This window comes from Macaca thibetana, chromosome 1 (assembly GCF_024542745.1).
Source record: "Macaca thibetana thibetana isolate TM-01 chromosome 1, ASM2454274v1, whole genome shotgun sequence".
Taxonomy (NCBI): domain Eukaryota; kingdom Metazoa; phylum Chordata; class Mammalia; order Primates; family Cercopithecidae; genus Macaca; species Macaca thibetana.
Window position 1 is genome coordinate 27,442,933 of NC_065578.1, and position 15,859 is coordinate 27,458,791.

General features: G+C 44.5%; 2 protein-coding genes and 1 pseudogene across 14 annotated transcripts in view; 2 read left to right on the forward strand and 1 right to left on the reverse strand.

Moving 5' to 3' along the window:
- Positions 1-15,859, reverse strand: part of LOC126958026 (dnaJ homolog subfamily C member 8) — a 614,804-nt gene that overhangs the window by 289,189 nt on the left and 309,756 nt on the right. The window lies entirely within an intron of this gene.
- PHACTR4 (phosphatase and actin regulator 4) overlaps positions 1-15,859 on the forward strand; it is a 146,079-nt gene that overhangs the window by 106,124 nt on the left and 24,096 nt on the right. For 8 of the 13 annotated variants that reach the window (XM_050794767.1, XM_050794780.1, XM_050794760.1 and 5 more), the window contains 4 exons: positions 5,673-5,789; positions 6,600-7,197; positions 10,114-10,298; positions 14,435-14,588. In XM_050794767.1, coding sequence (XP_050650724.1) covers positions 5,673-5,789; positions 6,600-7,197; positions 10,114-10,298; positions 14,435-14,588 — 1,054 coding nt within the window. The remainder of the gene's footprint in view (positions 1-5,672; positions 5,790-6,599; positions 7,198-10,113; positions 10,299-14,434; positions 14,589-15,859) is intronic. The other 5 variants (XM_050794840.1, XM_050794800.1, XM_050794809.1 and 2 more) reach the window with 1 other exon arrangement.
- On the forward strand, positions 15,311-15,428 carry LOC126945512 (uncharacterized; annotated as a pseudogene).

Sequence of the window (15,859 nt, forward strand, 5' to 3'; positions counted from 1 at the left end):
TTCAAATGAAAATTTGTTTAATCTACTTAAAACTACCTATGCCTTCCATAAGCATAAATGAGTCTAGTAGATAAAAGGATGATTCTGTAGATGTCAGTGGAACTTGGGATTCAGTGTCTGGCATAGTTATTTTCATAGGGAACTGCAGAAGGTATTACTTAAATTGTTCTGAGAAAATCATGTTTTATCTTGGGAGAGTTAAGAATGCTATTCTTTTTTTTTTTTTTTTTTTTTTTTTTTTTTTTTTTTTCTGAGACGGAGTCTCGCTCTGTGTCCCAGGCTGGAGTGCAGTGGCGCGATCTCGACTGCAAGCTCCGCCTCCCGGGTTCCCGCCAAGAGTAGCTGGGATGCTGGCTAATTTTTTGTATTTTTTTTAAAACTGTGGTCTCGAATCCGCCCGCCTCGGCCTCCCAAAGTGCTGGGATACAGGCTTGAGCCACCGCGCCCGGCCAAGAATGCTATTCTTATATTAAAATAAGTGATGGTAGAGAAAGCAGGTAACATAATCAGTAAATTTGTATGGGTTTAGTAAATTTTTTGCATTTACCCAAAGTTCTATTTAAGTCTACTTTCTTTATATAAATGTACAGTTTCTTAGAAGAATTTTCAAGAAAGGGAGAGGAAAGCTAATGAGTGCTTCAAAGCTAATAAAAATATAGTTTTTTCAGGAAAAATGATACTAGGCTTAGTACTGCTTAAAGTTCTTGTTCAGGATTGAATGAATGAATAAAAACTATACTCATTAAATATTTAATATCACCAAGTTGGGTGGAGTGATTCAAACCTTGAAAAACAGGCTTAGAATATTTTATGAGTATGACAGTTTGGAGTAGCTTGATGAAAACAGGGTGAAGTTGTTATTACCACCACTTTGGAAGGATAGTGTCATGTTGACTTATCTGTGAGGAACTTGGGGAGCCTTCACATACTTATTTTCAAAACTACCTTGTGCTGCAGGAAACCGATTTTATCTTTTCTATAGGTAGGGCAATTAGAACATGAAGACATTGTGTGTGATTCATTCAAGGTTGTAGGCCGGGCGTGGTGACTCATGCCTGTGATCCCAGCACTTTGGGAAGCAGATCACCTGAGGTCAGGAGTTCAAGACTAGCCTGGCCAACATGGCGAAACCCCATCTCCACTAAAAATACAAAAAATTAGCTGGGCATGGTGGCAGGCACCTGTAATCCCAGCTACTCGGGAAGCTGAGGCAGGAGAATTGCTTGAACCCGGGAGGCAGACACTGCAGTGAGCTGAGATTGTGCCACTGCACTCCAGCCTGGGCAACAAGAGCGAAACTCCATCTCAAAAAAAAAAAAAAAAAAAAAGGTTGTAGTTAGTGAAAGATAGAAACTGAACATAGGCTTTTCAACTCTCAGGTCCAGACCTCTGTTCCTTACAGTAGTGTTCGCAAACTGGTGTTCTCCTCAGGATCACCTAGAAAGCTTATGATAACAGACTGCTGGATGCTTCCCCTAGAGTTTCTGATTTTAGTAAGTCTGAGATGGGCTTGAGAATTTGCCTTTCTAATAGGTTCCCAGATGATACTGATGTTGCTGTCCAGGGAGCACACATTGAGAGCCTCTGTGCTAGACCAGTGGAATACCACCCTTTTCAAATTAAGGCAACATATAAAATGATCATTTGTGTATGATACCCTGGACTACACTGCAGAGCTCATTCTTGGCTTGAGGTAAATAGACCTTGTAACTGAGGACCTTGTAACTGAGGAATCAGTATTAGTCCATGAGGGGTCCTCAGCAGAAGAAGAAAAATAGAACAGTTCACAGAGCATTACTTAGAGCTAAATAGATTTAATTTAACGGACTCTCTTTTATTCTAAAATTATAATCTTCGTAATCCTTTGGGGTTAAAATGCCATTTCTTTCACAAAAGGATTATGTTCATAAATGGTTTACTTAATATCAAGCCTTATTTGGAAATCTTAGAAAATGACAACCTCAATAAAAAAACTAGAAAAAAAAACCCAACAATCTAAGGTTGATCAAGATTTTTTTTATTGTTTTAGTCACTGAAATCCAAAAGTTTGGAAACCATTGCTTCAGAAGTACTACTGTCTTCTCATTGGTATAACATGGAGTATTAGGACTAAGGAAAAACTACCAGCAATAGCTGAACAGGTGAAAGAGAATTATTACCCATCCCAGAAACACTCTGGAATTTTTCCACAAAACTACAGCCAGATGCTGTTGTCAGGGTATATGTACCGGAATTTACTTCCTTAACATATATGCCTTCCTCAGATTACCAAATATAATTTATCTTATTAATTCAAAAGTAAAAATATTCATTTATGGTCTCATCAGGAATGAGTTTTGTTGTAGATGGAATAGCTAACAGCTGTTTTTAGAGAATCAGCAAAAATCCAATCTTTCCAAAAATATATCTTTCACTGCTCCTAAAATTCATATTTTTAGAATCTTTTTGTGTGTGTATGAAGTGTTTTTCTAGAAAGCCTTTTTAAAAATTTATTAATGGGCCCAGGCACGGTGGCTCACGCCTGTAATCCCAGCACTTTGAGAGACCAAGGAGGGCAGATCGCTTGAGGCCCAGAGTTTGAGACCAGCCTAGGCAACATGGTGAAACCCCGTCTCTACTAAAACTACAAAAAATGATCTGGGCATGGTGGTGCATGCCTGTAATCCCAGCTACTCAGGAGGCTGAGGCAGGAGAGTCGCTTGAACCCGGGAAGTGGCGGTTGCATTGAGCCAAAACTGCACCACTGTACTCCAACCTAGGCAACAGAGCGAGACTCTGTCTCAAAAAAAAAAAAAAGAAAGAAAGTATTTATAATGAGTGACATTAAAACATTATAAAATTAGGCCAGGCACAGTGGCTCATGCCTATAATCCCAGCATTTGGGGAGGCCGAGGTGGAAAGATCACTTGAGGCCAGGAGTTCGAGACCAGCCTGAGCAACGTAGCAAGACCCCATCTCTATAAAATATTTAAAAATTAGCTGGGCATGGTGACATGTGCCTGTAATTCTAGCTACTTGGGAGGTTGAAGTAAGAGGATTGGGTAAGCACAGGAGTTCAAGGCTGCAGTGAGTTATGATTACACTACTGCACTCCAGCCTGGGTAACAGAGAGACATCCTGTCTCTAAAAAAAAAAAAAAGGCTGGGTACGGCTGGTTGGCTCACAACCTGTAGTACCAACACTTTGGGAGGCTGAGGCAGGTAGAATGTTTGAGACCAGCCTAGACAATGTGGAGAAACCTATCTCTACAAAAAGTAACCCCCAAAAAATTAGCTGGGCATGGTGGCACATGTCTATAGTCCCAGCTACTTGGGAGGCTGAGGTAGGAGGATCACCTGAGCCCAGGGAGGTTAAAACTGAAGTGAGCCGTGACTGCGCCACTGCACTCCAGTGACACAGTGAGACCCTGTCTAAAATAATTTAAAAAGAAAAAGAAAGGCCGGGCGCGGTGGCTCAAGCCTGTAATCCCAGCACTTTGGGAGGCCGAGGCAGGTGGATCACGAGGTCAGGAGATCGAGACCATCCCTGGCTAACATGGTGAAACCCCGTCTCTACTAAAAATACAAAAAACTAGCCGGGCGTGGTGGCGGGCGCCTGTAGTCCCAGCTACTCGGAGGCTGAGGCAGGAGAATGGCGTGAACCCAGGAGGCGGAGCTTGCAGTGAGCCGAGATCGCACCACTGCACCCCAGCCTGGGCGACACAGCGAGACTCCGTCTCAAAAATAAATAAATAAAAAAGAAAAAGAAAAAGAAAAGAAGCTGGGTGTGGTGGCTCACATCCATAATCCCAGCACTTTGGGAGGCTGAGGTGGGCCTATCACTGGAGCCCAGGAGCTCAAGACCAGCCTGGGCATAGCAAGACCTTGTCTCTACTAAAAATTAAAATTTAGCCAAGCATGGTGGCATCGACCTGTAGTCCTAGCTACTTGGGAGGCTGTAGCAAGAGGATCACTTCAACCCAGGAGATCGGGGCTACAGTGAGCTATTATTCATGCCACTGCACTCCAGCCTGGGCAACAGAGGGAGACCTTGTTTCAGAAGAAAAAAGAAGAATTACAAAATTAGCTAGCCTTGGCCAGGCACAGTGGCACACACCTGTAATCCCAGCACTTTGGGAGGCCGAGGTGGGTGGATCACCTGGGGTCGGGAGTTCAAGACCAGCCTGACCAACAGAGAAACCTGTCTCTACTAAAAATACAAAAAATTAGCCGGGCCTGGTGGCGCATGCCTATAATCCCAGCTACTTGGGAGGCTCAGGTAGGAGAATCACTTGAACCTAGGAGGTAGACGTTGTGGTTAACTGAGATGGTGCCATTGCACTCCAGCCTGGGCAGCAAGAGCGAAACTCCGTCTCAAAAAAGAAAAAAATAATTAGCTAGCCTTTTACTTTGAACGTCTCCAATTTTTGGGATTTAGGACAAATACAGTTTTATTTAAGGGAAGTTTTTGAGACCATTTGAGAATACTGAATGGGATGAAAATAAAAATAAAGGGTTTGAGTAGGTTACAGGTTGGTGATCAAAAGAACTACTTTTTTTTTTTTTTTTTTTGCTTTCAGCAGGGAAAAAATGACTACTCTAATTATTTTACCAGTTTTGCTCCTGTGTGATCTAATGATCCACTTTTACAGGTCTTCTGCAGCCCTCCAAAGGAATTTTGCTGAAACAACAACACCTTTGCTGAGTCATTGTGGGCTTTGGTGAAACCATAGGAATATATACTGTCATGATACAGGGTGAGGGCTTCTCATCTCATAAGCATATATTGAGGGTCCACTAGATGCCAGGTACTGTGCACAGCCTTGTGGATGATATGTTGATGGAGACAAGGTTGCCCTGCCATCAAGGAGCCCATCATATAGTGGAGAGTGAACATGGGAAGCTGAGGTGCAAAGGGAACATAAGAGGTGTACACAGTAATAAAAATTAGAGACAGTAGGCCGGGCGCGGTGGCTCACACCTGTAATCCCAGCACTTTGGGAGGCCAAGGTGGGCAGATCACGAGGTCAGGAGATTGAGACCATCCTGGCTAACACAGTGAAACCCCATCTCTACTAAAAATACAAAAAAAAATTAGCTGGGCTTTGTGGCAGGCACCTGTAATCCCACCTACTCGGGAGGCTGAGGCAGGAGAATGGCGTGAACCCAGGAGGCAGAGCTTGCAGTGAGCCGAGATCGTGCCACTGCACTCCAGCCTGGGCGACAGAGTGAGACTCTGTCTCAAAAAAAGTAAAATAAAAAAAGTAATAAATAGAGACAGTAGGATGCAGTCAAATAGTCAGAGACCTGGATACTAGCTGAGTCCATGCCAGTTTGTAGTATGATCTTGGGCAAAGTCGCCTAACTTCTGTGGCCTCGCTTTTTCCTTCTGAAAAATGGTAAAGATGCTATCTTGTTTCCCCTGTCACCTCAGGTGGTAGAAGGAGAATATGACTTCAAGGACAGAAAACACTGATTTATTCAAAGGACTTTGCAATTGCTATAAAAATTCAAGATGTCAGTATTGATAGTTTTATAACACAGAGCTGAGATATTGAGATATCATTATCAGGATATGGTAACAATACCCACTAATACTTATTTTATGCTATCTGAATGTTTAAATTTTTTAATGGAGTACTGTTATACAAAATAACCTTTTTTTTTTTTTTTTTTTTTTTTTTTTTGAGTCAGAATCTTGTGCTGTCCAGCCTGGAATGCGGTGGCGTGACCTTGGCTCACTGCAGCCTCTGCCTCCCAGGTTTAAGAGATTCTCGTACCTCAACCTCTCCCGAGTAGCTGGGATTACAGGTGCCTGCCACTACACCTAGCTAATTTTGGGGGTTTTTTTGTTGTTGTTTTTGTTTCTTAAGTAGACGGGGTTTCATCATGTTGGCCAGGCTGGTCTCGAACTCCTGACCTCAAGTAATCTGCCCACCTCGGCCTCCCAAAGTATTGGGATTACAGGCGTGAGCCACCGTGCCCAGCTACAAAATAACTTTTTGTTGGATGTTTTTGTCTCTATTCATATTAACTACACAAAGATCAAATTACAAAAAGTTGTCAGCCAGGTGCCGTGGCTCACGCCTGTAATCCCAACACTTTGAGAGGCCAAGGCAGGTGGATCATTTGAGGTCAGGAGTTTGAGACCAACCTGGCCAACATGGTGAAACCCCATCTCTACTAAAAATACAAAAATTAGCCGGGCCATAGTGGCATGTGCCTGTAATCTCAGCTACTTGGTAGGCTGAGGCAGGAGAATCACTTGAGCCTGGGAGGCAGAGGTTGCGGTAAACCGAGATCGCGCGCACTGCACTCCAGTCTGGGTGAGAGAGTGAGACCCTGTCTCAAAAAAAAAAAAAATTGTCATATCTGTTGCCATAGCAATGAAGTAAGCTACTCATCAGTCTTCCTACACCTCTGTACATTTATTAGGCCTTCTATTTGAATAAATATAAACTTCGTTTCAGGATAAAATATGTAGGGAATGGCAAAACTATGAAATTATTTAACTTGCTTGAAAGATTAAAACTGAACTCAACTTTAATTCTAGGCCCTGGGCCAGCCCTTCAAAGCATTGGAAAGTCATGTGAAATTGATGTGTTGCTCTCTCTTTTCCAGCTGAACTGTCCCAAGCAATAAACAGTGGTACATTGTTATCAAAACCGTCCCCACCCTTACCACCTAAGAGAGGCATTCCATCGACCTCAGTACCCACCTTGGAGTCTGCTGCTGCCATCACCACAAAAACACCAAGTGATGAAAGAGAGAAGAGCACATGTTCTATGGGCTCAGAACTGCTATCAATGATCTCACCTCGCTCTCCGTCCCCCCCACTGCCTGCTCATATACCTCCAGAGCCTCCACGCACCCCTCCATTCTCTGCTAAGACTTTTAAAGTTGTGCCAGAAATTGAGTTTCCACCATCCATAGATCTACACCAGGAGATTCCCCAGCAGGAAGATCAGAAAAAGGAAGTCCCCAAGAGGATATTGGACCAGAACTTTGGGGAGCCCCATATACCCTCTAGGTTGCCTCCACTCCCACTGCATATTCGAATCCAGCAGGCCCTCACCAGCCCACTTCCCATGACTCCTCCTCTGGAGGGTTCTCACAGAGCTCACTCGTTGCTCTTTGAAACCAGTGACGGCTTTTCTGAGGACAGCAGTACGCTGGGTCGGACCAGGTCTCTTCCCATCACTATTGAAATGCTGAAAGTGTAAGTGCCTTTGAAGCTTGCCTCTTGTTTCTCCTTTACTCTAGATAGCCCTGCTTGGAAAAAATTACTCATAGAAAGAAAATGTGGGCCGGGCACGGTGGCCCACACCTGTAAGCCCAGCACTTTGGGAGGCTGAGGCGAATGGATTGATCACCTGAGGTCAGGAGTTCAAGACTAGCCTGGCCAATATAGTAAAGCCCTGTCTCTATGAAAATAACAAAAATTAGCCAGGCGTGGTGGCGCATACCTGTAATCCCAGCTACTTGGGAGGCTGAGGCAGGAGAATCGCTTTAACTGGGAGGTGGAGGTTGCAGTGAGCCAAGATTGTGCCACTGTACTCCAGCCTGGGCGACAGCAAGATTCTGTCTCAAAGAAAAAAAGAAAATGTGAATAAAGTTTTTTTTTTTTTTTCCCGAGATAGAGTCCTGCTCTGTCACCCAGGCTGGAATGCAGTAGCACAATCTCAGCTTACTGTAACCTCTGTCACCCAGGTTCAAGTGGTTCTCCTGCCTCAGCCTCCCGAGTAGCTGGGATTACAGGCATGTGCTACCACATCCAGCTGATTTTTGCATTTTTAGTGGAGATGGGGTTTCACCATGTTGGCCAGGGTGGTCTCAAACTCCTGACCTCAGGTGATCCACCCATCTTGGTCTTACAAAGTGCTGCAATTACGAGCGTGAGCCACCGCACCCAGCAATGTTAATAAATTTAAAGTACAAAGAATACTCTGCCAAAAGGATAAGTTATAGAATTTGGACTCTTTCTTTTTTTAATCTTATCTTAAAACTTTATTTTTATTTATTTATTTATGTTTGAGACAGGTTCTCACTCTCTCACCCAAGCTGGAGTGCAGTGGTGCAGTCTTGGCTCACTGCAACCTCCACCTCCTGGGCTCAAGCCATTCTCCCTCCTCAGCCTCCCGAGTAACTGTGACTACAGGTGCATGCCATCACACCCAGCTAATTTTTGTATTTTTTGTTAGAGATGGAGTTTTGCTGTGTTGCCCAGGCTGGTCGTGAACTCCTGGGCTCAAGCAGTCTGCCTGCCTCAGCCTCGTAGAATGCTGGGATCATGGGTGTGAGCCACTGCGCCTGGCCAAATTTCAACTTTTTACTCTCGTGATTTTTTTTTTCATGGAGATTTTTGTGATGACACAAAATTTACAAAATTATGTACATGAAAAATTACAACTGTTAGTTTTATATACTACAGAGAAGGCATTGTATAATGTGGTGCTTAAGAGCATTCACCTCGGCCGGGCGCGGTGGCTCAAGCCTGTAATCCCAGCACTTTGGGAGGCCGAGACGGGCGGATCACGAGGTCAGGAGATCGAGACCATCCTGGCTAACACCGTGAAACCCCGTCTCTACTAAAAATACAAAAAACTAGCCGGGCGAGGTGGCGGGCGCCTGTAGTCCCAGCTACTCCGGAGGCTGAGGCAGGAGAATGGCCTAAACCCGGGAGGCGGAGCTTGCAGTGAGCTGAGATCCGGCCACTGCGCTCCAGTCCGGGCTACAGAGCAAGACTCCGTCTCAAAAAAAAAAAAAAAAAAAAAAAAAAAAAAGAGCATTCACCTTGGAGTGAGATAGCGCTGGGTTCAAATTGCAGCACTACCACTCTTAGCTTATAGTAATGTTAAGTTACTTAAGCCTTCTGCTCTTTAGTTATATCATCTCTAAATGGGAATAATATTTACTCTGTAGGCTTGTGAGAATGACATTAGACAAATGCTGGAAAGCACCAGTGCCTAATAAGTGGTAAAGCTGGAATTTGAACCCTTAGATTAATACCTGCTAAAAAGTTTCTTAGCAAGATTGTTAAAGTTAAGGGAGAATGGCCGGGTGTGGTGGCTCACGCCTGTAATCCCAGCACTTTGGGAGGCCGAGGCGGGCGGATCACGAGGTCAGGAGATCAAGACCATCCTGGCTAACACGGTGAAACCCCATCTCTACTAAAAAAAAAAAATACAAAAAATTAGCCGGGCGTGGTGGCAGGCGCCTGTAGTCCCAGCTACTCGGGAGACTGAGGCAGAATGGCGTGATCCCGGGAGGCGGAGCTTGCAGTGAGCCGAGATCGTGCCACTGCACTCCAGCCTGGGCGACAGAACGAGACTCTGTCTCAAAAAAAAAAAAAAAAGTTAAGGGAGAGAATTATAAGTTACTTCATAGATTTTCTTTTTTTTTTTTTATGGTTATTTCAGTCCTTTTGTCTTTTTTTTTTTTTTTTTTTTTGAGACGGAGTCTCGCTCTCGTCACCCAGGCTGGAGTGCAATGGCACAATCTCGGTTCACTTCAACCTCCGCCTCCTGGGTTCAAGAGATCCTCCTGCCTCAGCCTCCCAAGTAGCTGGGATTACAGGTGCCCACCACTATGCCTGGCTAATTTTTGTATTTTTTAGTAGAGACAGGGTTTCACCATGTTGGCCAGGCTGGTCTCAAACTCCTGACCTCAGGTGAATTTCCCCATCTCCATCTCCCAAAGTGCTGGGATTACAGGTATGAGCCACTATGCCCAGACTTTATTTCAGTCCTTTGTCTTAAAAGTCAGTTATCCTTGGCCGGGCGCGGTGGCTCAAGCCTGTAATCCCAGCACTTTGGGAGGCCGAGATGGGCAGATCACGAGGTCAGGAGATCGAGACCATGCTGGCTAACACGGTGAAACCCCGTCTCTACTAAAAAATACAAAAAATTAGCCGGGCGAGGTGGCGGGCGCCTGTAGTCCCAGCTACTCGGGAGGCTGAGGCAGGAGAATGGCGTGAACCCAGGAGGCGGAGCTTGCAGTGAGCTGAGATCCAGCCACTGCACTCCAGCCTGGGCGACAGAGCGAAACTCCATCTCAAAAAAAAAAAAAAAAAAAAAAAAAAGTCAGCTATCCTCTTTGTTTCTAAAAAGAAAATATAATTATGTTAATTTGTTAGTCCAGACGATGAAGAAGAGGAGGAGCAAACCTGTCCATCCACATTCAGTGAAGACATAACATCTACCTCAGTCATTTCTAAATTACCACAGTGTGTACAGGAGGAAGAAGAGAAGGAGAGCGACTCTGATTCAGAAGGTCCCATTCAGTACCGAGATGAAGAAGATGAAGATGAAAGCTATCAGAGTAAGAAAGGGAGGGAAAAGCAAAAGGGAAAATTCTTTTCCAGATAAAGCTATTTGCTGATCTTAGCAAGTGTCAAAAGAGATATGGAAACAGGTACCTTCTCCCATTAACTCATCTGGCTAACTGATGTTGGAAGCCACTGTGAAATACTCCTTGTCCCTGTTATCACCCCTCTGATAAAACAAGCCAAGACAGGGATCCAAGTAGATTGAGTCACTCAGTTAGGTTTTTCGGGGTTTTTTAATTTTTTTTTTTTTTTGGACAAGGTTTTGCTCTGTCACCCAGCTGGAGTACAGTGGTGCAATCGTAGTTCACTGCAGCCTTGAACTCCTGGGCTTAAGTGATCCTTACGCCTCAACCTCCCAAATAGCTAGGACTACAGATGTGTGCCACAACTGGTTAGGTTTCTTTGGTTTTTTGTTTTGTTTTGTAGAGATGGGTCTCGTTATGTTGCCTAGTCTGTTCTTTTTTTTTTTTTTTGAGACGGAATTATGCTCTTGTGCCCAGGCTAGAGTGCAATGGCACAATCTCAGCTCACCTTAATCTCCACCTCCCAGGTTCAAGTGATTCTCCTGCCTCAGCCTCCCAAGTAGCTGGGATTACAGGCATGTGCCACCATGCCTGGCTAATTTTGTATTTTTAGTAGAGATGGGCTTCACCACATTGGTCAGGGTGGTCTCAAACTCCCGACCTCAGGTGATCCACCTGCCTCAGCCTCCCAAAGTGCTGGAATTACAGGCGTGAGCCACCGCGCCTGGCCATAAAGGATTTTTTTATTTTATTTTATTTTATTTTATTTTATTTTATTTTGAGAAGGAGTCTTGCTCTGTCGCCCAGTCTGGAGTGCAGTGGCACGATCTCAGCTCACTGCAACCTCCACCTCCCGGGTTCAAGCAATTCTCCTGCCTCAGCCTCCCAAGTAGCTGGGATTACAGGCGCCTGCCACCAGGCCCAGCTAATTTTTTTTTGTATTTTTAGTAGAGGCCGGGGCTTCACCATATTGGCCAGGCTGGTCTCGAACTCAATCTCATGATCTGCCCACCTCCCAGAGTTCTGAGATTACAGGCGTGAGCCACTGTGCCCAGCTGCCCAGGCTGTTCTTGAACTCCTGACCTCATGTGATCCCCCTGCCTTGACCTCCCAAAGCTCTAGGATTACAGGCATGGGCCACCATGCCTAGCCTATTTTTAATTTTTATAGATATATAATAGTAGTACATTTTTATGGGGTACATGAGATATTTTGATATAAGCATGTGTGTATGGGTAATCAGGGTATCCATCACCTCAAACACTTACCATTTGTTTGTATTGGGAATATTCCAAATCTACCTTTCTGGTTATCTTGAAATATACAATAAATTATTGTTAACTATAGTCACCCTATTGTGCCACCGAACACTAGATCTTATTCCTGTTTTTTGAGAGTGTCTCACTTTGCAGGCTGGAGTGCAGTGGCACAGTCTCAGCTCACTGGAACCTCCATTTCCTGGCTCAAGTGATGCTCCCGCCTCAGCCTCCTAAGTAGCTGAGAACACAGGCATGAGCCACCACACCCAGCTAATTTTTGTATTTTTTTGTAGAGACAGGGTTTCACCATGTTGCCCAGGCTGGTCTTGAACTCATGAGCTCAAAGTGATCTGCCCACCTCAGCTCCCAAAGTGCTGCAATTACAGGCATGAGCCACCACACCCGGCCTAGATCTTATTCCTTCTATCTAATTATATTTTTATACCCATTAACCAGTCTTTCTCTCCCCCATCCCCTCTACCCTTCCCAACCTCTAGTAACCACCATTTTATTTATTACCTCTGTGAGATCAACTTTTTTAGCTCCCACGTAAGAGTGAGAACATACAACATTTATCTTTCTGTGCCTGGCTTATTTCACTTAACATAATGTCCTCCAGTTTCATCCATTTTGTTGCAAATTACAGGATTTATTTCTTTTTCATGGCAGAATAATATTCAATTGTGTATATACACCACGTTTTCTTTATCCCTTCGTTTATTGATAGACACTTAGTCTGATTCCATATCTTGGGGATTATAAATAGTACTGCAATAAGGATGACATTGATTTGATGATTTCCTTTCCTCTCTCTCTCTCTCTCTCTCTATATATATATATATATATTTTTTTTTTTTTTTTTTAAATAGACGGAGGCTCACTCTGTTATCAGGCAGGAGTGCAGTGGCTTTTTCTCAGCTCACTGCAACCTCTGCCTCCCGGGTTCGAGCGATTCTTCTGCCTCAGCCTCTCAAGTAGCTGGGATTACAGGTGTGTACCACCACACCCAGCTAATTTTAGTTTTTTGTTTGTTTGTTTTTTTGGTTTTTTTTTTTTTAGTATAGACGGGGTTTCACCATGTTGGCCGGGATGGTCGCGATCTCTTGATCGTGACCGAGTGATCCACCCACCTTGGCCTCCCAGAGTGCTGGGATTACAGGCATGAGCCACTGCGACTGGCCCAGTAGTTGTATTTTTAAGGGTGTTTTGTTGGTCTTGTTTTGTTTTTTAAGTAGAAACGGAGTCTTGCTGTGTTGCCCAGACTGATCTCAAACTCCCAGCCTCAAGCAATCTTCCTGCCTTGGCTTCCCAATGTGCTGCATTACGAGCATAAGCCACCTCATTTGGCCTATTTTCAGTCTTTTGAGGAACCTCCATACTGTTTTCCATAATGGCTGTACTAATTTCAGGTTTTTGTTTGCCCCCAATTTTAAAACTATTCACCTAAGTGCCTCTAATCCCAGCACTTTGGGAGGCTGAGGTGGGTGAGATTAGTAGTTTGAGACCAGCCTGGCCAACATGGTGAAACCCCATCTCTTCTAAAAATACAAAAAATTAGCTGGGCATGGCCAGGCACGGTGGCTCATACCTATAATCCCAGCACTTTGGGAGGCCGAGGCAGGCGGATCACCTGAGGTCAGGAGTTCAAGATCAGCCTGGCCAACATGGTGAAACTACGTCTCTACTAAAAATAAAAAATTGGCTGAGCATGGTAGCAGGTGCCTGTAATCCCAGCTACTAAGGAGGCTGAGGCAGGAGAATTGCTTGAACCCGGGAGGCAGAGGTCGCAGTGAGCCAAGACTGCACCACTACAATCCAGCCTGGGTCACAGAGCAAGACTCCATTGCAAAAAAAAAAAAAAAAAAAAATTAGCCAGGCGTGGTAGTGGGCACCTGTAACCGCAGCTACTCAGGAGGCTGAGGCAGGAGAATTGCTTGAGCCTGGGAGGTGGAGGTTGCAGTGAGCCAAGATCGTGCCACTGCACTCCAGCCTGGGTGACAGAGCAAGACTCCATCTCAAAAACAAACAAAAAAAAAGGCCAGGCACGGTGGCTTACGCCTGTAATCCCTACACTTTGGGAGGCCGAGGTGGGTGAATCACCTGAGGTCAGGAGTTCAAGACCAGCCTGGCCAACATGATGAAACCCCGTCTCTACTAAAACTACAAAAAATTAGCTGGGCGTGGTGATACACGCCTATAATCCCAGCTACTCAGGAGGCTAAGGCAGGAGAATCACTTGAACCCAGGAGGCGGAGATTGCAATGAGCCAAAATTGTGCCACTGCACTCCAGCCTAGGCAACAAGAGCAAAAACTCCGTCTCAAAGGAAAAAATAAAACAATATGGAGTAGAGGAAAGGTAGCACCTGGGCTAAAAGATAAAAGTGATGTTTTCCCTTTGGTCTAATGAACTTATTGCCATAGGGCAGAGAAAAATAAACATGTTCATACCCGCACATCTTTGCAAATAACTGAATCTTGATAAAGTAGAAAGGCAGCTTTAAAAACAGACCATGGGGTGTTAGTATGAAAGCCTTTATGTTTTAATTCAGAGGGCTGTCCCATGCTTAGATTCTCTCTCCTGTCGCAACTCTTATCAAGGAGGAAAAATGTAGAGGCCTGATAGAAGAGAAAAGATACCTTTTAACCATCTGAGTCCATCTGGCTAAAAAGATTTTTAGGTGTCTTTAGCTTTATCCCCACATCAGTGTCTGGCTGGATCATTTGAGGCCAGGTGGGAACTGGGAATTAAATATTGTATTTGTTCAGACTCTTGCCTAGCTCTAGGTAAGGTTGAACCTTTGGCTTTAAGCCTCAAGTTCTACTATTTTTCTTCCCTGTGTGCAAAGGTGCTCTCGCCAACAAAGTGAAGAGGAAAGACACACTGGCAATGAAGTTGAACCACAGACCCAGTGAACCAGAGTTGAACCTGAATTCTTGGCCTTGTAAAAGCAAGGAGGAGTGGAATGAAATACGGCACCAGATTGGAAACACACTGATCCGGTAGGCCTTTGCTTAGATTCGCTTGATTGATTTGGTTATGCCAGTATTTGTGTTAGATGTTTTTAGATGTGTTGGTTTTTTATTTTGTTTTGTTTTGTTTTTTTGAGACAGTCTTGCTCTGTCACCCAGGCTGGAGTACAGTGGCGTGATCTCAGCTCACTGTAACCTCCATCTCCCAGGTTCAAGCAATTCTCGTGCCTCAGTCTCCTGAGTAGCTGGGGTTATAGGCACCCGCCACCACGCCAGGCTAATTTTGTATTTTTAGCAGAGACAGGGTTTCGCCATGTTGACCAAGCTGGTCTCGAACTGCTGGCCGCAAATGATCACCCACCTTGGCCTCCCAAAATGCTGGGATTACAGGCATGATCCCCTATACCTAGCCTATATGTTTACTTTGTCATGGAGTATTCATTTATCTTTTTTAGTGTAATTTTTTGAACCACTGGAGTGCAGTGGTTCGATCATGGCTCACCGCCTCCAACTCTTGGGTTCAAGGCACCCTCCCACCTCAGCCTCTTGAATAGCTGGGTCCTCAGGCATGCGCCACCATGCCCTGCTAATTTTTATAATTTTTTGTAGAGACAGGGTCTGTGTTTCCCAGGCTGGTCTCGAACTCATGGCCTCAAACATTCCTCCCACGTTGCTCTCTGAAAGTCTTGGGATTGTAGGTGTGAGCCACCACACCCATCATTTTGAGTATAATTTTTAAAAATACATACTGGGTTTTCTATGAAAGGTGAGAAGGTTAGCACTCCACTTGACAAGGATGGAGAGTCCCTTTGGGCCTGACAACACACATACAAGGCATTGCCATCTACCACGTAGCATCTAACTTTATAAAAAAAAAAAAAGAAAGAAAAGAGGCTGGGTGCGGTGGCTCATGCCTATAATCCTAGCACTTTGGGAGGCCAAGACAGGCAGATCATCTGAGGTCAGGAGTTCAAGACCAGCGTGACCAATACGGTGAAACCCCATCTCTACTAAAAATACAAAAATTAGCCAGGCATGGTGGCATGCGCCTATAGTCCCAGCTACTCGGGAGGCTGAGGCAGGAGAATTGCCTGAACCCAGGAGGCGGAGGCTGCGGTGAGCCGAGATTGCGCCACTGTACTCCAGCCTGGGTGACAGAGTAAGACTCTGTCTCAAAAAAAAAAAAAAGAAGAAAAGAAAAGAAACAAAAAATATGTTGTATACAGTTGGGTATCCTCTAAGAATTTGGAAATTGAAGGTGTAGCTGCCTGTGAGAGCTTTATTTTGTTTTATTTTATTTT